Source organism: Pseudophryne corroboree, chromosome 5 (assembly GCF_028390025.1).
Source record: "Pseudophryne corroboree isolate aPseCor3 chromosome 5, aPseCor3.hap2, whole genome shotgun sequence".
NCBI lineage: Eukaryota > Metazoa > Chordata > Amphibia > Anura > Myobatrachidae > Pseudophryne > Pseudophryne corroboree.
In genome coordinates this window covers 503,917,134-503,940,184 of record NC_086448.1, presented here as the reverse complement: position 1 = coordinate 503,940,184, position 23,051 = coordinate 503,917,134, and the positions used below count along the sequence as shown (strand labels likewise).

At 45.6% G+C, this 23,051-nt stretch overlaps 1 protein-coding gene across 3 annotated transcripts in view; it reads right to left on the bottom strand.

Annotated features, from left to right (window-relative positions):
* The window catches only part of MYLK4 (myosin light chain kinase family member 4), a 265,505-nt gene that overhangs the window by 11,120 nt on the left and 231,334 nt on the right, over nt 1–23,051 (bottom strand). For all 3 annotated transcript variants that reach the window (XM_063923045.1, XM_063923046.1, XM_063923044.1), the window contains 5 exons: nt 17,641–17,782; nt 15,850–15,920; nt 12,863–12,991; nt 9,143–9,295; nt 473–563 (listed from right to left, as the gene is read on the bottom strand). In XM_063923045.1, the coding sequence (XP_063779115.1) occupies nt 473–563; nt 9,143–9,295; nt 12,863–12,991; nt 15,850–15,920; nt 17,641–17,782 (586 nt within the window). The remainder of the gene's footprint in view (nt 1–472; nt 564–9,142; nt 9,296–12,862; nt 12,992–15,849; nt 15,921–17,640; nt 17,783–23,051) is intronic.

Here is a 23,051-nt window from a genome sequence, read left to right as displayed (position 1 = left end):
GAGAAAAGGACACAAAAAAGGTCAATGCACTGTTTTCGGTGGCGTTTTGTACGTCACAGCACGTGGAACCCCAATTAGTGTACCGCTTAGCTCTCCATGCTTCTGGCAAGGTTACTATTCCTAATAGTAGTCCACGTGCATGGTAAAGTATAAAAAAGTTGATTAAAATGCTTAAAACCCCCCACAAAAAGACGTGTCGACCATATGTGTTGACCATTTGCACCTGTAAAACTTTTGTGCCTGTCGACCATAAGCACTGTCAAGCTTTTACATATAAGCCTATTGTCCATTGTAACCTACTGCATGTCGACCATTAGTGGTCGACCTAATGAATGACGACCCAGAACCCAGATACCACTTAAGTGTCATATGTGCATTTTTATGATTTTCAGACAGTAAAAAATAAAATTAACATATTTTAGTGTACTGTTATTTCTAGTTAATCTATTATTTTATAAAACACAGAACATACCATTTTAGACACCTGCTGGCCAATTCTATAATGCAGTTTGGAGTCTGACAACCATGGATGTTTTAAAGCTTCGGATGCACTCATTCTCCAGCTGTAGAGCAAAAAACAGTTATAGTTACAAATTCAGTTTGAATATCAGGAGAAGTCTTACTGTAAATTAGATACATGTATATATATATATATATATATATATATATATATAGGGCAAGCACCTTTTTATAGGGGACATACCACCCTTGCTTTGTGTTAAATGGGGATCTGGTCAGCATTCCAGCATTTGGGCTGTCGGCAGTCGGAATACCTGTTATGATTCCTGTACTCCAGACCGGAGGAGATCTTATGGCAGGGATCTGAGTACAGGAAAACAAGCTGGTTGTGGGAGCTGGATAGCCTAGTAACCCCTGGCGCCCTAACTCCGTTGTCTCGCCCGTGTAATCAGAAATCCCCTGCGAGACTATGGTTGCTTGAGCCCATGGCAGCCGCGTTCGAAGGGCGGATTATGTCTGCCCAACCCCGATGCCCCCGCAGGTCTTAAAGGGAGACAAGGGGAAGTCCGAGACAGGGTGATAACAAGGGGCCCTCTGACTAAGCAACCAGGCCAGGGGTTACAAGCTAACTAACTAAATCAAAAGGTATGTGCGGACTAGCCGCCAGGAAAAAGGACAACCAAAGATCCACTGATCCGACACTCCTATCCGGCACCGCCGGACACCAGAGTGGATCTGTGGAAGCGGAATCCTCCGCAAAGCTCCAGAACACAATTAAACAAAATAATAAACAGAAGCGGACAAGCCGCAACACACGGCTGCGCCGCGACTCACGACACCACCAGATGTTAAAGGTGCTCGGTCAGACTCCAGGAACGGATGGTAACTTCCGAGTACAGGATCTCTGAGGACAGGAACAACCAAAAGGACCGGGACTGGGAACTCTCTGCAGCAGACACAAGCAAACAGGAAGCTATCACCGGCGTCTGTAAGAAGTCCTGAGGGTGCCTTTATTCAGGCACCCTCCAATCAAGATCCAGACAGGACAATCAAATAGAAATGCCGTGCAGCTTGCATGCTGCACGGCCAGCACATAATCAGGGTAATGAGAATAGACCCAGCAACGGGGAACGCGGCTGAACGTGGCGTCCCCGTTGCTAAGGTCAGAGCGGCTCCGTGCGCCCGGCGTCTTAGCGTTGCCAGGGAGCCGGCGGCTGAACGCGCACGGCGTCCCTGGTTGCTAGGCGCCGGGCCGCACGGCCGAGCGGACCCCGGCGCCTAACAGTACCCCCCCCTTGAGGAGGGGTCAAGGAACCCCTAAAGCCAGGTTTCCGAGGAAATTCACGAAAAAATGCTTTTTTGAGCTTTGGGGCATGAAGGTCTTCATCCAGGACCCACGACCTTTCCTCTGGCCCATAACCTCTCCAATGCACCAAAAAATAAAGCCGACCCCGGGACAACTTGGAATCGAGAACCTTCTCAACCAAGAACTCTTGCTGACCCTGTACATTAACTGGTGATCTCCCCTGAGAGTTTTTACGAGGAAATCTACTGGACGAAACATATGGTTTAAGCAATGAGCAATGGAAGGTATTTCCGATCCGTAAAGTTTTTGGTAAACGTAACCGGAAAGCAACTGGATTGACTTTTTTGATAATGAGAAATGGTCCAATAAATCTAGGACCCAATCTGGCTGAGGTTTGTCGAAGTTTGATGTTGCGAGTCGACAACCACACCCTGTCTCCTACTTTAAAAGTGCACGGCCGCCGGAGCCTGTCAGAAAATTTTTTTTCCCGGAAAGCTGCTTTTCTGAGAGCCAGGTGCACTTTTTTCCAAATAAGTTTAAGATGAGAGGTCAGGGCCAGAGAGGAGACAGAGGAATGTTGAAAAAATGAATTAGCTCTGGGGTGGAAACCAAAAACTGCAAAAAATGGAGACACATTGGTGGAGGAATGACAGGCATTATTATAAGCAAACTCCGCCAATGGAAGAAACTCAGACCAGTCATTTTGGAGTTTGGCCGAGTACAAACGCAAATATTGTTTTAGAGATTGGTTAACTCGCTCAGTCTGTCCATTGGATTGTGGATGATAGCCGGAGGTTAAAGATAATTTCATTTTTAACGAAGCACAAAAAGACCTCCAAAATTGCGCAATGAATTGTGGACCCCTGTCAGAAACAATATCAGTGGGTAACCCATGGAGTCTGAAAACATGACGGAGGAACAAGACTGCCAATCCCTGGGCAGATGGCAATCGGGGAAGAGCAATAAAATGGGCCATCTTGCTAAAACGGTCCACTACCACCCATATGACTCGGCATCCGGCTGACAGAGGGAGATCCACCACAAAATCCATGGAGATATGCGACCATGGCCTAAGAGGAACTTTCAAGGGCATAAGTTGACCAATAGGCAAAGAACGGGGAACTTTATGCTGTGCACAGACCTGACACGAAAAAACAAACTCTTTAATGTCTTTGGAAAGACCAGGCCACCATACTGAGCGGGATACTAATTCCAAAGTCTTAGCGATTCCCGGATGCCCTGCAACTTTGCTATCATGAAATTCCGCCAAAACAGTTGCTCTCAAAAACTCAGGAACAAAAAGACGACTAGCAGGAGTATTTCCCGGAGCTTGATGTTGAAGCAGTTTTAATTGGGAAAATACATCCTGTGTGAGACCTGCCTGAATGACTGAAGGCGGAAGTATGGGAGTAACAGGACTGTTGTCTTGAACCGGAAGGAAACTGCGTGACAGGGCATCTGCCTTGGTATTCTTGGAACCTGGTCTGAAGGTGATAATGAATTTGAAACGAGTAAAAAATAAAGCCCAACGAGCCTGTCGGGCATTCAGTCGTTTAGCCGATTCAATGTATTGAAGATTTTTGTGATCAGTCAAAACTGAAATGGTGTGGGTAGCTCCTTCAAGCCAATGTCTCCACTCCTCGAAAGCCCATTTAATAGCCAGCAATTCCCGGTTACCAACATCGTAGTTGGATTCTGCAGATGAGAATTTCCTGGACATAAAGGCACAAGGATGTAACTCAAGGGAATCTGGATCCTTCTGAGAAAGGATAGCCCCTACTCCAACCTCCGAGGCATCTACCTCAACAATGAAAGGTAATTCTGGGTTGGGATGTCTAAGGACAGGGGCTGAGACAAAGGCTTGTTTCAAGGCCTGAAAAGATAACTCCGCTTCACATGACCAATTGGTAGGATCTGCTCCCTTCTTAGTAAGTGCCACAATGGGAGCAACTAGGTCAGAGAAAGAGTGAATAAATCTTCTATAGTAGTTTGCAAACCCTAAAAAGCGCTGAATTGCTTTTAAATTGGTGGGTTGCGCCCAACTAAGGATGGCTTGGAGCTTTTTTGGTTCCATTCGGAATCCCCGAGGGGAAATAATGTACCCTAAAAAGGATACTTCCGTGACATGAAATTCACACTTCTCCAGCTTGGCATATAAGTGATTTTCACGTAATCTCTTTAGCACCTGACGCACCTGGGTAACATGTTGTTCCACGGAGTCAGAATATATCAAAATATCGTCTAAATAGACCACGACGAATCTTCCCAGAAACTCACGGAGCACATCATTAATGAGATCCTGGAAAACTGCCGGAGCGTTAGATAGGCCGAATGGCATCACCAGATACTCATAGTGGCCCGACTGAGTACTAAATGCCGTTTTCCACTCATCCCCTGACCTGATTCTGATGAGGTTATATGCTCCTCTAAGATCAATCTTAGAAAAAATAACAGCCGAACGTAGCTGATCAAAGAGGACAGAGATCAGCGGCAGAGGGTAAGTATTCTTTACTGAGATCTTATTCAAAGCTCTAAAGTCAATGCAGGGTCTGAGTGAACCATCCTTCTTCTCTACGAAGAAGAAACCTGCACTTAAAGGGGATTTAGATGGCCTGATAAACCCTTTCCCAAGGCTTTCTTTCACATACTCATTCATGGCCACCGTTTCAGGACCAGACAATGCATATAACCTTCCTTTAGGCAACGTGGCACCAGGAATTAACTCAATGGCACAATCATAAGGCCTATGGGGAGGCAAAATATCCGCATTGCCCTTGGAAAACACATCAACAAAATCCTGGTATTCCCCAGGAATATGTGCGGAACTGGCGGCAGCTACTCGGATAGGAAGCGTAATACATTCTTTATCACAGATGGTACCCCATTGTAGGATCTCCCCAGACTGCCAATTAATGATGGGATTATGAAAGGCCAGCCAAGGATGACCCAGAACCACAGGAACTGCTGGACAATGGGTAAGGAAAAACTCAATTTTTTCAGAATGCAGAGCTCCCACCGAGAGCAAAACAGGAGGTGTACATAGAGAAATAACCCCATTGGATAAAGGACTCCCATCTAAACCATGCATGGTGATACACCTACCCAAGGTTAGCTGAGGAATACCTAAGGCCTTGGCCCATGTTAAATCCATAAAGTTTCCTGCAGCTCCACGGTCCACAAAAGCAGAGACCGAGGAACAGAGGCTGCCATAGGAAACTTTAGCAGGAACCAACAGTGAATTATTTGAGGAGATGAGCTGCAGACCAAAGTGAACCCCCTCACAACTCACTTGGTCAGGAAGTTTCCCAACTTGTTTGGACAACTACGGGCAAAATGTCCCTTACCTCCGCAGTATAAACACAGACCATAATTTTGCCTCCTGGTTCTTTCTTCCGGAGACAATTTGGAGAGACCAATCTGCATAGGCTCCTCTATGTCTACAGGAATGGAAGGAACCCAGGGAGAGGACCCGACAGATGCCCCTTTTTCAGCCCTCCGCTCTCTGAGCCGACGATCTATTTTAATAGATAGCTCCATGAGGTTATCGAGGGTCTCAGGAGCGGGATACTGGAGGAGACTGTCTTTTATAGATTCAGATAAGCCGAGGCGAAACTGACTGCGCAGGGCTGGGTCATTCCAGCCACAGTCGTTCAACCAACGGCGAAACTCCGTACAATAATTCTCTGCAGGATTCCTACCCTGTCTAAGAGCACGCAACTGACTTTCTGCGGACGCCTCTCTATCAGGGTCGTCATACAATAGCCCTAAAGATTTTAAAAAGGCGTCTACAGACGATAAGGCCGGATCGTCTGTCTTTAAACCAAAAGCCCAGGTCTGAGGATCCCCCTGAAGTAGAGAAATAATAATCCCAACCCGCTGAGCCTCTGTACCTGAGGTAACTGGTCTTAAACGAAAATACAGTTTGCAAGATTCTTTAAAATTAAAAAACTGTTTTCTATCCCCAGAAAAACGGTCAGGCAGATGCATTTTTGGTTCAGGGATGACCCTCGGGGAAGTCCGTAACAGATCTTCCTGTGACCTCACCCGGAGGGACAGATCCTGAACCATCTGAGTAAGTTCCTGAATCTGACTAACAAGAAGCTGGCCAGGGTTTGGCCCAACACCGGTGGGATTCATAAGGCCGACAAAAAATCTCCCAACTAAAAAGTGAAAAAATTTACTGTAAGTTTAATCTTTTCTTTTGTTGGCCGGTGATAATGTTATGATTCCTGTACTCCAGACCGGAGGAGATCTTATGGCAGGGATCTGAGTACAGGAAAACAAGCTGGTTGTGGGAGCTGGATAGCCTAGTAACCCCTGGCGCCCTAACTCCGTTGTCTCGCCCGTGTAATCAGAAATCCCCTGCGAGACTATGGTTGCTTGAGCCCATGGCAGCCGCGTTCGAAGGGCGGATTATGTCTGCCCAACCCCGATGCCCCCGCAGGTCTTAAAGGGAGACAAGGGGAAGTCCGAGACAGGGTGATAACAAGGGGCCCTCTGACTAAGCAACCAGGCCAGGGGTTACAAGCTAACTAACTAAATCAAAAGGTATGTGCGGACTAGCCGCCAGGAAAAAGGACAACCAAAGATCCACTGATCCGACACTCCTATCCGGCACCGCCGGACACCAGAGTGGATCTGTGGAAGCGGAATCCTCCGCAAAGCTCCAGAACACAATTAAACAAAATAATAAACAGAAGCGGACAAGCCGCAACACACGGCTGCGCCGCGACTCACGACACCACCAGATGTTAAAGGTGCTCGGTCAGACTCCAGGAACGGATGGTAACTTCCGAGTACAGGATCTCTGAGGACAGGAACAACCAAAAGGACCGGGACTGGGAACTCTCTGCAGCAGACACAAGCAAACAGGAAGCTATCACCGGCGTCTGTAAGAAGTCCTGAGGGTGCCTTTATTCAGGCACCCTCCAATCAAGATCCAGACAGGACAATCAAATAGAAATGCCGTGCAGCTTGCATGCTGCACGGCCAGCACATAATCAGGGTAATGAGAATAGACCCAGCAACGGGGAACGCGGCTGAACGTGGCGTCCCCGTTGCTAAGGTCAGAGCGGCTCCGTGCGCCCGGCGTCTTAGCGTTGCCAGGGAGCCGGCGGCTGAACGCGCACGGCGTCCCTGGTTGCTAGGCGCCGGGCCGCACGGCCGAGCGGACCCCGGCGCCTAACAATACCAATGTTGGAATCCCGACACTGGTCAGAAGACCGACATCGGCATTCCGGCAGTGATCACAATGCCGGTGACGGAATCCCGACTGCTGGCATCCTGAATGTTGGTATGCCAGGGCTGTGTTGGGTTCCCAAGCACTGGGTTACCGATACAATCAGCTGCATTTTAAGAATGGGTGGGCCCCCTCCTCTCCACTGTGCGGTAGGCTCCAGCATCTTGCCAGAGTCTACCGCGCATGCGCAGATCTCCGGAAACATAGCGCCTGCCATGGTCTGGAGACTAATTACTATATGCGCTGTGCGGCGGCCATTTTTGAAGTGACTTTTGCAGCGGCCCCCGCAACGCCCATCACGGGACTCCGGTAGAGCGAGTATTAAAACAACATAGAAGCAATGTGTGCAGTGTGGGCCCCCCTGGACCCAGGGGCTCGTGTGCACCGCATACATTTCACCCATGATAGAAACGCCAATGGATACAGTCCCGTTATATACTATATCACATATTATATATGTGCTTGACACAAATAGAATCTGTCTGTCTGTCTATCTACCTATCTATTGCCAAAAACTACGTATACACCACTTCTTATTAGTGTGTTAGGTAATTTTGCTCACACACTTTACCCTTTATCCACCCTCCCCTTGATGCATGAAATAAAGGGGGAGGGCTACTAATTGCTTGGTCACGTTAGAGACCCAGCAGCTGTGCAAGGGGAATTATGAAGTAAAAAAAATTCCTTCTCCAGACTTGCCTGACCGTACCCAAGGATTTGTCCAAGCCTCCCCATAACTCTGGCCCGTCATTCATCTATGACCCTGTCTAGGAAAAACATCTGCCCAGCTGGGAAGTGGTAGGCCACAGAAGCTTACAAAATGGGATGGTGGAGTGCTCAAGCACATAGCATGTAAAAGTAATCTGCAACACTCACTACTCAGTGCCTGTGCTTTATGAATTGGGTTATTTACCACAGCCGGGCAGCTGCACACAAGCATCAGAACACCATGGACAATGCCTAACCTTATCTACAGAGGAGTACAGCATATTTCAATTTGACTGGAGGAGTTTAAACCCACTCTCTAGAGTGATGAATCAAGCTATACATCTGGCATTGGCTGATTGCAGGAAAAATGTTCCTGTCTAATGGTGTACTGCCAACAATAGGTTTGGTGGAGGCGTAATGTTGGTCTGGGGCTATTTTTCATTGTTTGGCCTGTAACCCTCACTTCCAATGAAGGGAAATCTTGTTGCAGCATACAATGGCGTTCTGGAGAATGGTGTGCTTCAAAATTTGGGACAGCAGTTTAGGGAAAGCCTTTTTTCTTCCGTATTCACAAAGGCCTGGTCACGCTACTTCAGTGACTGACCTCTGTAATGCTTGTGGGGCTGACTGGATGGGAATTTCCACAGCTATGTTTCAACGTTAATGGAAAGCCTTCCCAGAAAAGTGGAGCTTCCTTTAGCAACAAAGCAGGGGGGTCAACTTCATATTAATGACCATTATGTTGGAAAGTGATGCTTGGCTCATACTTTGGACATGTAGGATCTGAGTCAGAGTATCTGTGACCACATTGCCTGCTAAGAAATAAATGTGAGTATCAACTGTAGACAGAGTTGGCTGCATCCTTAATATAGAGCCGCAAGTTGCATCACAGCAACACGCAGTGGTGGGTGTTCTTAATGATGTGAATCACCATAAATTGCATAATGAAGCCTCCGGACTGTCTACTTCCCCTTACAAGTGGGCGGCATACGATAGGTTGGTCTACTCTCTTGGGAGTAGAGGAAAATTTGATGAAATTCAAGTGTCTCCATAGTGAAACTACAAGTGATGACTTATTTGCACTAGAGATGAGCGGGTTCGGATTTAACGCCAGAATTAACGCAAGTTCGGTTTTATCCGGATTTTTCCTATTGGCTATCCAAAACACGTGACATCCGTGAGCCAATAAGATGCCGTTTTGAGAACCGAGTAAATCCGAGTAAAACCGAGTAAAACCGAACCCGCTCATCCCTGATTTGCACCTTCCACCAAACTATCCCCTTTAAAAAGGGAATCACAATTTATAAGCTTCAAAAATGTATTCGCTAGATTTGTAAACACGATACAAAATAGGCATTTGTTTCTATTCCTGTATAATTATTGATTTAGCAGACATGGCTATAATTGTTGGTTTACTAGACATGGCTTACCATTTTTCCTTTATAAGCAACTTAGTGATGAAGTCCTTTGCTGATTCTGAAATATTTAAAAATTCGTCCCCATCAAAATCAAACTGAGACACGACGATGTTGTTTAGCGTTTCATTGTCATCTTCACCTAAAAATGGTGAGAGCCCACTCAACCTAATGGTACACAAAATGTGAAAGATAATGTTATAAAACTGGTGTAGAAAGAACATATCATGTATATACAACTATATGAAGTAGTAAAGAATCATCCCTCAAAACAGAGACACTGTGGCATCATGTAAATATGAAACCATCCTAAGGGGCCTATTTACTAAGGTTTGGATGGAGATAAAGTTGATGGAGATAAAGTCCCAGCCAATCGGCTCCTAACTGCCATGTCACAGGCTGTGTTTGAAAAATAACAGTTAGGAGTGGATTGGCTGGTACTTTATCTCCATCCAAGGCTTAGTAAATATCCCCCTAAGTCTCATACCCATGACCATTAAAATAATGTACAGTATTTAATAAAACTGTTAATACCAGATGAAAGCATGTAAATGGATAAATGGGAAATACTGTATAACCCATTCTTTCCAATGAGACCAGCTATATATGCAATATGCCTCTTGCTCCATCTCAGTACATTCAACGCACATCAATGCACTTGATAAAGGGCCTGATATATAGCTCTACTCAAACCCAATTTTTTGCAGTTAAGTCAGTGGTTTCCAAACTATTTTGAATCACGGCGCCCTAGAATATCAGAATTTTTTTCACGGCACCCCTAGGCCAAAAATGTCTTATTGAGAAATTTAGAAAGAAATCTTACATTAAGTAGATCGCGTTTATATGTCATCCTTAGGGTCAGTTGTGTGGTGAGGGACAAGATTTGCTTCTGTTTGGCCACAGTTATGACTGGCAGCCACCAGCACTGGTTTTGCCTATTATATTGACCATGAATAATTTGAATTGGTCCTGGACCACCAAGCCAGGGCACCCCTGCAAGTGTCCCGAGGCACCCCAGGGAGCCACAGCACGCAGTTTGGGAACCTCTGAGTTAAGTGATTATCGACAGTCTGCACATGTGTCTATGTCGCACTGTGCATGTGCCGCAATGGTGCTCTGAGAGGATTTAGTCACAAAATGATTGACAGTCAGGGAGTGTTTGGGTGAGGTAACGAGGGTGTGGCGGCAAACGCAGGCATATTGCGACCAATTCGCTGGTGACTCTATGCGCTAATAGATTCCAGGTGCAGAAATGACTGAACACACACTGTTGCAATTAATATGGATATATATATATATATATATATATATATCTTTATATCATGCATTAAAAACTTTTTTATGTGAACAAACATTTTATACCACTTAAAACAGATCACTGAACGGCATCCAGTGCTAAAAAATATTGGTCACGTGACTGTTATCGTGTCTGTATTAGGCACGATATGTGTATGAAAAGTCCTCATTTAAATAGTAATATCCTCAAAGTTTAGACTTTGTATCATAGTTGAAGTCCAATGTGATACAATGTATTTTAAAATATGAAACAGTCAGCCGTGTCTCCACTTGTGGTAAGCTCACCTGCCTCTGCTCTCTGCAGCGCTGGACTCACCGCTCCCAAATGCTGATATCTGGAGGTGAGAGATGTATGTAGCTGTAATCTCTAGTGTGGAAATGGCTACCTTCCAGCGGGAGAGTTCGGTAAGCAGCAGTACTACTAAGCCACTCAACTGATGTCCGGGGCAGGCGCGTCTCCTGGCAGTGTGCACCAGCCACCGAAAACCTCTCCTGTGCTGGGACCGCATCTGACCCCTGCACTCCTGGCCCGCTGTCAGCTCCGATTCCGGATGGCTACTTCACCAATGGCGCCTCTGGCATGTGGCGTCCCAGTACTGACTGTGAATGCGGGAGGGCTGGAAATGGATGTCAGTGTGTAGGCAGATGTCCACAACAGGTGTGCAAGTCCCTCTTGGGGATAAGGGTAATTCACTAATGCATTTCGCACCCTCACCCTATGAGGAAGCACCCAAGGGTGCAAAACGCATTAGAGAATTACCCTTATCCCCAAAAAGGACTTGCACACCTGTTGTAGATATCTGCCTACACGCTAACATCCATTTCCAGCCCTACCACCCTCACTCTATGAGGAAGCATCCAAGGGTGCGAAACGCGTTAGTGAATGGCTGACTGTTTCATATTTTAAAATACATTGTATCACATTGGACTTCAACTATGATACAAAGTCTAAACTTTGAGGATATTACTATTTAAATTAGGACTTTTTCATACACATATCGTGTCTAATAGAGACACGATAACAGTCATGTGACCAATAATTTTTTAGCACTGCATGCCGTTCAGTGATCTGTTTTAAGTGGTATAAAATGTTTGTTCACATAAAAAAGTTTTTAATGCATGATACAAAGAGAGATATATATACATATTAATTGCAACAGTGTGTGTTGAGTCATTTATGCACCTGGAATCTATTAGCGCATAGAGTCACCGGTGAATTGTATGTTTGTTCATTAGTGCAGGTGGTATCAGCTGTCACTAATTGTAGCTGTGTGTACACAGACACAGCTGGACTAAATTGCTGCTTGGTTTATTAATTGATAGAGGATCTAATATAAAGTATTGTGTAAAAATCCATATTATTGCCTGGATAAGTTTTGTGAAGAGGATATATCGACCAATGTCTCAGCCTGCAACCGCAATCCCGTGAGCAACTGCAATTGCTCTGACATCTTACTTCCTGCGGGCATGCTGTGTAACTATAAGGCAACTCAGAACTTTCTGTGACAGATACTGCGTCTTTGTTTGCAGCCGCTGGGATCTGCAGAACCGCTGGTAGCCGTCTCACTACAAACACAGGCGGTTGCGACATTTGCAAATTTTTACATAGTCACTGCATGCAAAATTGCAGTTGCAAATGCATTTGCCTACTGTACATCTCTGAATCAGACCCGATGTCCATTTATTTCAGTGGGAATGCATTGTGAGTATAACCGGGATCAGTATGAATGACCAATGGACGGGATGCCGGTGGTCAGCATACCGACACTGGCATCCCGCAACCTCCGATATCCCGGGGGTCCGGTTAGATAACTGCTTTCCGTATAACCACTTGTGGGTGAAAATAATTATTACGTCTGCATTTTTCATATACTGTATTGTTCATCTAGACTCTAGTTACTAGAGCAAGGTTGAAACTCTTTGGATGCATGCTAAACGCACTGCGTGGGATGTGCGCTTTCACTTGCATTTTTTACCATTGTTTTGTAAGGCAAAAATAGGAAGAAAAACATTGGCGGGTATGAGGCCTCTATAGCTGAATGCTGATATGAAGGGTCTATGAAGGAAACGCTTTTGGTACAATAACGTACTTTTTAAATTAAAATGAAGTAATATAAATTATGGACAGAATTTGTAAAATCTGCCATTCGTGTTTCTTAAGCCAAGACAGAGCCGATGAATGAGATCACAATCTCTGTTTAATGGATGATAATGAAATCTGCTGCCTGCCCGCTCTCGCCTGGTGTGTGAGAGATACACTATTTATCTTTCAGTTGCCCTTGCTGTTTCATCTACGCCACTCATGTGTTCCCTTTCAAATGTTTCTACAAAACCTTGTTCAGAAAAAGTCTGTATAGACAGGAAACCAAATAAAAATGTAAAAGAAAATAGATAAAATACATTTCACACAAAACAGACATATGCTTTTGGCCAACTCACAGCATGTAAGTGATGACTCCCACACTCCACATGTCTGTGGGAAAGGATACAAAATCATAGTTCACAACTTCAGGGGCAAGGAACTCTGGCGTACCAAAGTGCACTTTCAATTTTTCCCTTGGTTTATACCTAGAACATGAATAAAAGATAGATATAAGTGTGATTTCAAAGAAATGACATAGAATAAGAGCTTCCAACAGATTTTGGCAGTGTGGTAATTACATGTTTCATCATTACTTCAAGCCTACTCCACAGAGAGAATAAGGTCAGCACTCATACTTACAGTAAAAAAAGAACCAGATTGGAATAAAGCGTCATGTAGTGTTACAGAAGAAACGCCTAGGAGATTGCTCCACATAAATCAAATCTCAGCAGATACTGTAAACAGTATGACAGTGTGTGTGCTTTATTGCAAATGTTTTCTGTCTCTGCTTAAATTATAGCAATTTTAAGGGGAAAATCAATATAGAAATCATTTAACCCGTGGATATAAATATTCACTCTCAAATGCTTTTTGTTTTCATCTTATAATATTATTTTAGAACTCAGTTCATAGGTCTTGTACATCATTTTCTATGTTAGAAGAGAATATAGATGAAGCACATATGTGGTAAGATGTGCCTAAATCAAACAGAAGTTGGAAAACCAAGAAGCTTATATGTAGCGTTTGCTTCACATACAGGAACATTTTGCCTCAAAAACATAAAGGGGATTTCCACCCACTTGCATCTAAGCTTAGCCATCTCTTGGATCTGTCTTTAATTGTGCAATATCAGCAGTGTGTCTTCATATGCTTTGTGACAAGCTGCTGGTCATCTCAGACAGGCTGCTGCAATGCAGCTGAAATGTAATGGAACTGACAACTAAATCACTGAGGTGGATGTAAAGGTAAATTTTCTCTAATACCCCTTTTCCCCTGACATGAAAATCTCAGGTTTTACACATGAACGTGCACCAACCCGGGATTTTTGTCAGTGGATGCGGCTCTACTCTGGTCTAGTCACCCTGGAAACCTTTCCAGGTACCTAGCAGGGTTTTTACCGGGAAAGACCTGAGTGAGCATGTTACCTTGCTCATCTGACCCGGGTAACCCACTTTTGAGCCAACAGCATGGTGATTGGCTCAAAAACATATCACCCATGACAGCCATCACCGGTGAGGGAGAGATTACAGCCTCCCCGTATGGTCCAGACTGTTCTGGATTTTACCCCATCCCCGGCCCCCGCTTACCATGCGGGAAGGATATAATCTCTCCCTGCTTGTCTCCAGTGTGGCAGCATCCTCCCGAACATGACCTGCCCACCGCCCGCAGGTCCGCTGTCCTGGGAGTTTTTTGCGGAACTTAGAGATGACGTCATCTCCAAGCTCTGGCACTGGGTATATCTCAGGTCAGTGCTGCAGTGGAAATGGGGTAAATCTCGGGTCTGACCTGGCGTGGAACCATGTTCCAAATCACAGGTCAGACCTGGGATTTTGGTGAAAAAGGGATATAAGAAACCTTGGGTTGGGAGTACATCTTTTTTGGTTGACAGATATAATTCTTGTAGAAACATAGAATGCTCACATCAGCTAAAAACACATTTAGGAAATACCTCGACCTACAGTATACAAAGCTTTGCCGAAATTCTTTATGTGCTGACATTTTCCATACAGAGCCACTGCCCTTATTTCCGTTACACATCTTATCTATAAATCTTTTATTCTGAGCTTTGTGTTTAAGGCCACAAACCATCCCTGTAGCCGTACATAGGCCCTCATTCCGAGTTGATCGCTCGCTAGCTGCTTTTAGCAGCATTGCACACGTTAGGCCGCCGCCCTCTGGGAGTGTATCTTAGTTTAGCAGAATAGCGAATAAAAGATTAGCAGAACTGCTACTACATAATTCCTTGCAGTTTCTGAGTAGCTCCAGACCTACTCCTAGATTGCGATCAGCTCAGTCCGTTTAGTCCCTGGTTTGACGTCACAATCGCGCCCTATGTTCGGCCAGCCACTCCCCCGTTTCTCCAGCCACTCCTGCGTTTTTACCTGGCACGCCTGCGTTTTTTTAGCACACTCCCTGAAACCGCTCAGTTTCCGCCCAGAAACACCCACTTCCTGTCAATCATACTACAATCACTCGAGCGATGAAAAAACGTCACTCGAGCTTGTGTAAATCTACAAAGTTTTGTGTGAAAGTACTTTGCGCATGCGCATTTTTGACGTTTTTTTCACTTGATCGATGCACTGCGAAAATCGGCAGAGAGTGAACAACTCGGAATGACCACCATAGAAATTAGTCTATAATCCCCAAATTATTATTCACTATATAGACATAAGGGCCCTCACACTAAGGGGCCCTACACACTGGCCGACCCGCCGCCGAGCTGCCCGACGGCGGATACGGCCGACAAGCGACCCGGCGGCGGGGGGGCAGTGACGGGGGGAGTGAAGTTTCTTCACTCCCCCCGTCACGCGGCTCCATAGAACTGCAGGCAAATATGGACGAGATCGTCCATATTGGCCTACATGCACAGCCGACGGGGGACCAGCGATGAAAGAGCGCGGGACCGCGCATCGTTCATCGCTGGAGCCTCCACACTGAAAGATATGAACGAGTTCTCGTTCATTTATGAACGAGATCGTTCATATCTTTCAAAAAATCGGCCAGTGTGTAGGGCCTATTAAAGATTTATCTGTCCAATCTTTCTGGTTGGAACAAAAATCTGGTAATGTATGGGAGCAAATGACAATTGAGTATTTGCTCTCAAAAACTGGAAAACAGACAAAAATTGACTTTCAGACAAATTGGTTTACATTTGTTTCATTAAACCGATTTATCTGAACAACCGTTTTTGTCCATTTTCTGGATTTTGGGAGCAAATGGTTGATTGTCATTTGCTCCCAGACATTGACAGATTTTCTTTCCAATATGCCAGATCTTTAAGTGTGTAGGGCCCTTTAATATTACCCATAAACATAAAACAGTTTACAAAATAGTAGACATTTACCTTCTAGCCAAGCCAAAATCTATAATTTTGATCTGATAATCAGCTCTGCTTACACACATGATGTTCTCTGGCTGAAAATAAATAAAGCAAAAACAAAAAAAAAGAAAAGAAATACACTCATTGTTAATGACATGATTAAAGTACATACTGTGATAATATAAATTGAGTTGTACTATGTACAAAAGTGAGTCAGTTAATGTAACTTTATCATTTGTACTAGAGGGTAATCTACCTTTTAATATAACACACATCCTGCTACATATTGTGGGCACACTTACGTACTCACCCAATCACGGTCCAGCAGGGGATCCATTCAGGATACCGGCGTTCGGCATCCCGACAGTCGGAATGCTGATGCCGGAATATCGACACTGCTCGGCATGCCGATGTGGGTCTAATTGCCAATGCCGGGATCCCAAAAGCCGGAATCCAGAACAAGCTCTGACAGGACTCCTGCTTGGTAAATTGCACAAGGGGGGGATGTGGGGGGATTAGTTAGGGTTAGGCTACGGGAAAGGGAGGGTTAGGTTTAGCCTGCAGGGAGGGAGGTTAGGGTTTTGGCACCCCTGGGGTGGGATAGGGTTAGGCTGTGGGGGTGAGCGGGCTAGGTTTAGGCTACGGGAAGTTAAGAATAGAGAGGTAAAGGGGAGGGTTAACATGCTTACCCAACCCCTGTCGGGATTGTCTGCTTCTGGATGCCAATGCCAGTCATATGACCACTGGAATTCCATCCGCCAGGATATAGTATGTATCCCTTCAGCAACAAGCCCCATTTCACTGAAATAAATGCACTCTAATGCTAAATTCCTCTGATGCTTAAGGGGTCTATTTATTAAGGCCCTTTGATCGCAGCAGCAAATTTGTTAGCAGTTGGGCAAAACCATGTGCACTGCAGGGGGGGGGGGGTGCAGATATAACATGTGCAGAGAGAGTTAGATTTGGGTGTGGTGTGTTCAAACTGAAATCTAAATTGCAGTGTAATTTGGGTGGTTTACATTGTTTCTGTGCAGGGAAAATACTAGCTGATTTATTTTTACACTGCAATTTAGATTTCAGTTAGAACACACCCCACCCAAATCTAATGGGTCCTACACACTGGCCGATTACACTAAAAAATATGAATGATCTCGTTCATTAATGAGCGAGATATCGTTCATATCTTTCAGTGTGTATGCACCAATGCTCATTCATCAGTGGGGCCGGCTCATTTATGCCTGCAAGCCAATATGGACAATATTGTCCATATTAGCATGCAGGCCTATGGGGCCGGGTGATTGGGGGAGTGAAGAAACATCACTCCCCCCATCAAACCCCCCCCCCCCCTCCCCCCCGGGGATCAGCCGCTAGGCACCTCGGCCGGCAATCGGCCAGTGAGTGGGGCCCTTAATTCTCTCTACACATTTTACATCTGCCCCACCTGCAGTGCACATGGTTTTGCCCATTAGAGGTAGATTTTGCTTTTGTGATCAACCTTGAATTAGGCCCTTAGAGGTCTATTTATCACCATCCGCATCTGATGATTTTTTTCATGAAAACTGCTCCAAATGCCCTTTAATACATTTTAGTGATTCTTAAAAAATGTGAAAAGGGTGGGAAAACACTCCATTTCACATTATTTTAGTAAAAATAATGTTAATAATTAGGCCCTTAGTCCATTAATGAGAAGGAACCTTAGTCAAATTTCCATACAATAGAGGAATACTTCAGCCAATTGACCCAGTGATGTCACATTTTGGTTGACATCATAATGACACCCTATCTACATGTGTTCTCAAAATGATTGTACATTACCTTAAGATCTAGATGTATAATGTACATTTGATGCATGAACTGAATTCCTTCACAGATTTGCTTAATAAATAATATTGTATCGACTTCAGAGAGATTGCATTTCTCATCAATAATTCTGTCAAACAGTTCTCCACCATCTACGCTGTTGAAAGAGAAAATAAATTTGTCAGCGCAAATCTATGACCCAATGAATCTCATATTTCTTTCCAACTTGCAGCTGCATATTTATTTTGTATAGTATTTCATTTAAACAGAGCCTTACATTATTGTACATTCAATATGAGATTCCAGTTCAAAAGCACAGTTAGACTGATCTACTGGACTTGCTGATGTAATAGGATGATTGTATAGCATGGATAAAAAGAAATATAAAGTACAAATGAAAAATAGTACATACTATCAGGAGTCTGTCTAGCCATTAGTCAACCAGAGGCAGAATCTAATCTGTCCCTTCCTCGTTCCTTACACAGACTACTATAAACATTTGTTATGAGTTATTTGACCAAAAGACAGACAGTGTCATTTTTAATCAATATTAAGTTGATCAATTAGGCAACTATTATATTTATTTTTGCTGTCCCCCAAAACATTATGGGCCTGAGTCGTACACAATGTTGACGTCGGGCACAGCTGAGTGATTTTTTTTTCCACTGCACATGCATCTAAGTTGCACTGAGCATGCATCCAGAGTCACAATGAGCATGTTTCCAGAGTCACTATGAGCATGCGTCCAGAGTCACACTGAGCATGTGTCCAGAGTTACAATGAGCATGTGACCAGAGTCACAATGAGCATGTATCCAGAGTCACAATGAGCACATGTCCAGAGTCACACTGAGCATGCGTCCACAGTCATACTGAACATGCGTCCAGAGTCACACTGAGCATGTGTCCAGAGTCACACTGAGCATGTGTCCAGAGTCACACTGAGCATGCATCCAGAGTCACAATGAGCACATGTCCAGAATCACACTGACCATGCTTCCAGTCACACTGAGCATGCATCCAGAGTCACAATGAGCACATGTCCAGAGTCACACTGACCATGCTTCCAGTCACACTGAGCATGCATCCAGAGTCACAATGAGCATGTGTCCGGAGTCACACTGAGCATGTGTCCAGAGTCACAATGAGCATGTATCCAGAGTCACACTGAGCATGTGTCCAGAGTCACACTGAGCATGCTTCCATAGTCACAATGAGCATGTATCCAGAGTCACACTGAGCATGCTTCCAGAGTCACAATGAGCATGTGTCCAGAGTCACACTGAGCATGCGTCCACAGTCATACTGAGCATGCGTCCAGAGTTACACTGAGCATGTGTCCAGAGTCACAATGAGCACATGTCCAGAGTCACACTGGGAATGCATCCAGAGCCAGTGGCAAACGCAGGATTTGCATGGGGGGGTTTCCAGAACTGGGCGGAGCCAATCACGGGGGTGGGGACTGAGGTGACGCAGTATATGCTGGGTCCGTAAAACTAGTGTGTCTGTGTGTGTGTGTGTGTGTGTGTGTGTGCGTGTGTGTGTATATATATATATATATATATATACATACATATATCTACACACATATATATATATATATATATATATATATACACACATATATATACATACATACACACACACATACATATACACGGGTGGTCTTCAGTATGCCGGCGGTCGGGAGCCCGACCATCGGTATACCGACACTTATTCTCCCTCGTGGGGGTCCACGACCCCCCTGGAGGAAGAATAGAATAGTGTGGCGCGCGTAGCGTGGCGAGCCCGCAAGGGGCTCATTTGCGCTCGCCACACTGTCGGTAAGCCGGCCTCCCAGGCCGGAATGCTGGTCGCCGGGAGGCCGGCTGCCGGGAGATCGTAGTGAACCCATATACACATATACATAGCATATTAAACATGCATACATATATATATATAGTCTCTCACTTTTAAACTGATGTGAAAGAGTTAAACTAACAATGAAGGATGTATGTATAAAAACCCTGCCTATGGACAATGACCACATCCCCTGACGAAGACCACTATTGGTTGAAACGCGTTGGGCGTGGCTACACACCGTGGACGTTGTGACGTCAGCTGCTGGAACCAGAGCCGGTGCAGTGTTATCAGCGAGACTGAGCAGAGCAGAGCCCTGACGGTTTTTAACATATGTTATATTTGACTTCTGAAACTGAAATGTACGTTGCTACTACACTTTATTTATAAAGATATTACATTTTAAACTTACCAGTGCGCTCTCCTATTTTCTTAGCACATATATATATATATATATATGTACACACACATACAGTACACATATATATATACACATGTATATGTATGTATATACATGTGTATATATGTATGCACATGGATATATATGTACTATAATTAAAGTAAAGTAAACCTTTATTGCACTTGCAAGTGCCACCAGGAAGACAGCAGGCTGCAGAGGACGCTAGACAGTCATTAATAATACTCATGCAGCTAAAAAAAAAAAAAATTTTTTTTTTTTTTTTTTTTTTTTAGTGGAGGGGGGTTTCTGGGTACTTGGAAAATCCCCCTGGGTGCGCCACTGAGAGCAGAGGCGGAACTACCGCCAGTGCAACCAGTGCGTTGCACTGGGGCCCGCCTCTGTCCAGGGGCCCAAAGCATGTAATGAGTCAAATTGACTCATTACATGCCGCTGTGTGCTGCGGGCAACCGCTGCCCGCAGCACACAGCCGCCCGGAGTGGAGAGGAGCAGCGGTACGGGGGAGAAGGAGGAGGAGGGAGCCGCAGCAGCGCTTTGTTACTGCTGGAGGCGCTGCTTCTGGCCCTCTGCTTCACTTTAGGCTGTCTTCCGAGAACAGCCTATAGTGAAGCAGAGGGGCACCAGCAGCAGCGCCTCCACCAATAACACAGCGCTGCTGCTGCGGCTCTATCCTCCACCTCCCTCCTCCTCCTTCTCTCCTGCCCAGGAATCGTGAGTGACCAGAAGCTGCACGAGGAGCCTGAGCCAGCGGAGAGGGTTCTTTCTTTCTTTCTTTCTTTCTTTCTTTCTTTCTTTCTTTCTTTCTTTTCTTTTCTTTTCTTTCTTTCTTTTCTTTCTTATCTTTCTTTCTACAAAAAGGGGGACTGTCTGTCACAATGTGTAAAAAGGGGGTATCTGCCTGCCACAATGTGTAAAATGGGGGAATCTGCCTGCCGCAATGTGTAAAAAGGGGGAATCTGCCTGCCGCAATGTGTAAAAAGGGGAATCTGCTTGCCACAATGTGTAAAAAGGGGGAATCTGCCTGCCACAATGTGTAAAAAGGGGGAATCTGCCTGCCACAATGTGTAAAAAGGGGGAATCTGCTTGCCGCAATGTGTAAAAAGGGGGAATCTGCCTGCCACAATGTGTAAAAAGGGGGAATCTGCCTGCCGCAATGTGTAAAAAGGGGGATGCTGCCTGCCGTAATGTGTAACAAGGGCACGCTGTCTGCCGCAATGTGTAAAAAGGGGGAATCTGCCTGCCGCAATGTGTAAAAAGGGGGAATCTGCCTGCCGCAATGTGTAAAAAGGGGGGATCTGCCTGCCACAATGTGTAAAAAGGGGGAATCTGCCTGCCGCAATGTGTAAAAAGGGGGAATCTGCCTGCCGCAATGTGTAAAAAGGGGGAATCTGCCTGCCACAATGTGTAAAAAGGGGGAATCTGCCTGCCGCAATGTGTAAAAAGGGGGATGCTGTCTGCCGTAATGTGTAACAAGGGCACGCTGTCTGCCGCAATGTGTAAAAAGGGGGAATCTGCCTGCCGCAATGTGTAAAAAGGGGGATGCTGTCTGCCGTAATGTGTAACAAGGGCACGCTGTCTGCCGCAATGTGTAAAAAGGGGGAATCTGCCTGCCGCAATGTGTAAAAAGGGGGAATCTGCCTGCCGCAATGTGTAAAAAGGGGGAATCTGCCTGACGCAATGTGTAAAAAGGGGGATGCTGTCTGCCGTAATGTGTAACAAGGGCACGCTGTCTGCCGTAATGTGTAACAAGGGCACGCTGTCTGCCGTAATGTGTAACAAGGGGACGCTGTCTGCCGTAATGTGTAAAAAGGGGATGCTGTCTGCCGTTATGTGTAAAAAGTGTACGCTGTCTGCCGCTATGTTTAACAAGGGCACGCTGTCTGCCGTTATGTGTAAAAAGTGTACGCTGTCTGCCGCTATGTGTAACAAGGGCACGCTGTCTGCCGTTATGTGTAAAAAGGGGACGCTGTCTGCCGTTATGTGTAAAAAGTGCACGCTGTCTGCCGCTATGTTTAACAAGGGCACGCTGTCTGCCGTTATGTGTAAAAAGTGTACGCTGTCTGCCGCTATGTGTAACAAGGGGACGCTGTCTGCTGTAATGTTTAAAAAGAGGAATCTGTCCGCCGTAAGGTGTAAAAGGGTCTCTACCTGGTGTAGTGGTGCTACTGTGCGGCGTAATTTGAATAATGGAGACTACTGTGCACCGTTTTATGAATTGGTATTATTTTGTGGTCACACCCCTTCCCCACAAAGCCACGCCACTATGTATTTTTGCGCGTGTCTACGGCGCGCACTGCCCCTGTTTTGCATGCAGGGGTGGGTCTCCGATGCCGTTTCTTGCACACAGTGCTAAAATGTCTAGTTACGGCACTGTTGCTAGGTATCCACTTCCCTGAGCAGGTCCTCCTCACCAGATCCTCTCCAAGGGTGAGGGGGTGGACTTGGATGGGATGGGGGGAAGGGGGGCCCAAGCCATTTTGTCGCACATGGGCCCACCGCTCGCTAGTTCCGCCACTGATCCAGAGTCACACCAAGCATGTGTCCAGAGTCACACTGAGCATGCGTCCAGAGTCACACTGAGCATGCGTCCAGAGTCACACTGAGCATGCGTCCATAGTTACACTGAGCATATATTCAGAATCACCTGAGCATGTGTCCAGACTCACACCAAGCATGCATCCAGAGTCACACTGAGTATGCATCCAGTCACAGTTTCGATTGATACACATGGTCTCAGAAATGTCTTTATTGGCCATTCCCGGGTAGAGACTGGGAGGTGACAGGACGGTGGCTATGCGGAGGTATGGAGATGGTTCATCTTATGGTGGTGTGGCAGGCGTGTCACTGAGGTGGTTGCAAATTCAGACACATAACCGTTCACACTGGAGGCCATACTCTGACGGAGAATCTGCACCAAGCACGGGGCGGCTGATTGTGTGACTAATGGTTGCGCCTGAAGACGCACCAAGTGGTATGTGAGCGTCTAATGATGTTCAAAGTGGGCGTTTTAGTCCTTCCACATTCAGGGCTTGTAGCAGCATTTGCATAAAGTCTCAGAAGGGAATCGGTATGTTTTACCGTCAGATGGGATGATGGCTGTCAGGATACCGACAGCGGCATCCCGTCTGTTGGAATCCCGGCAGCTGATGCCAGCACTCCGCCATGTCCAG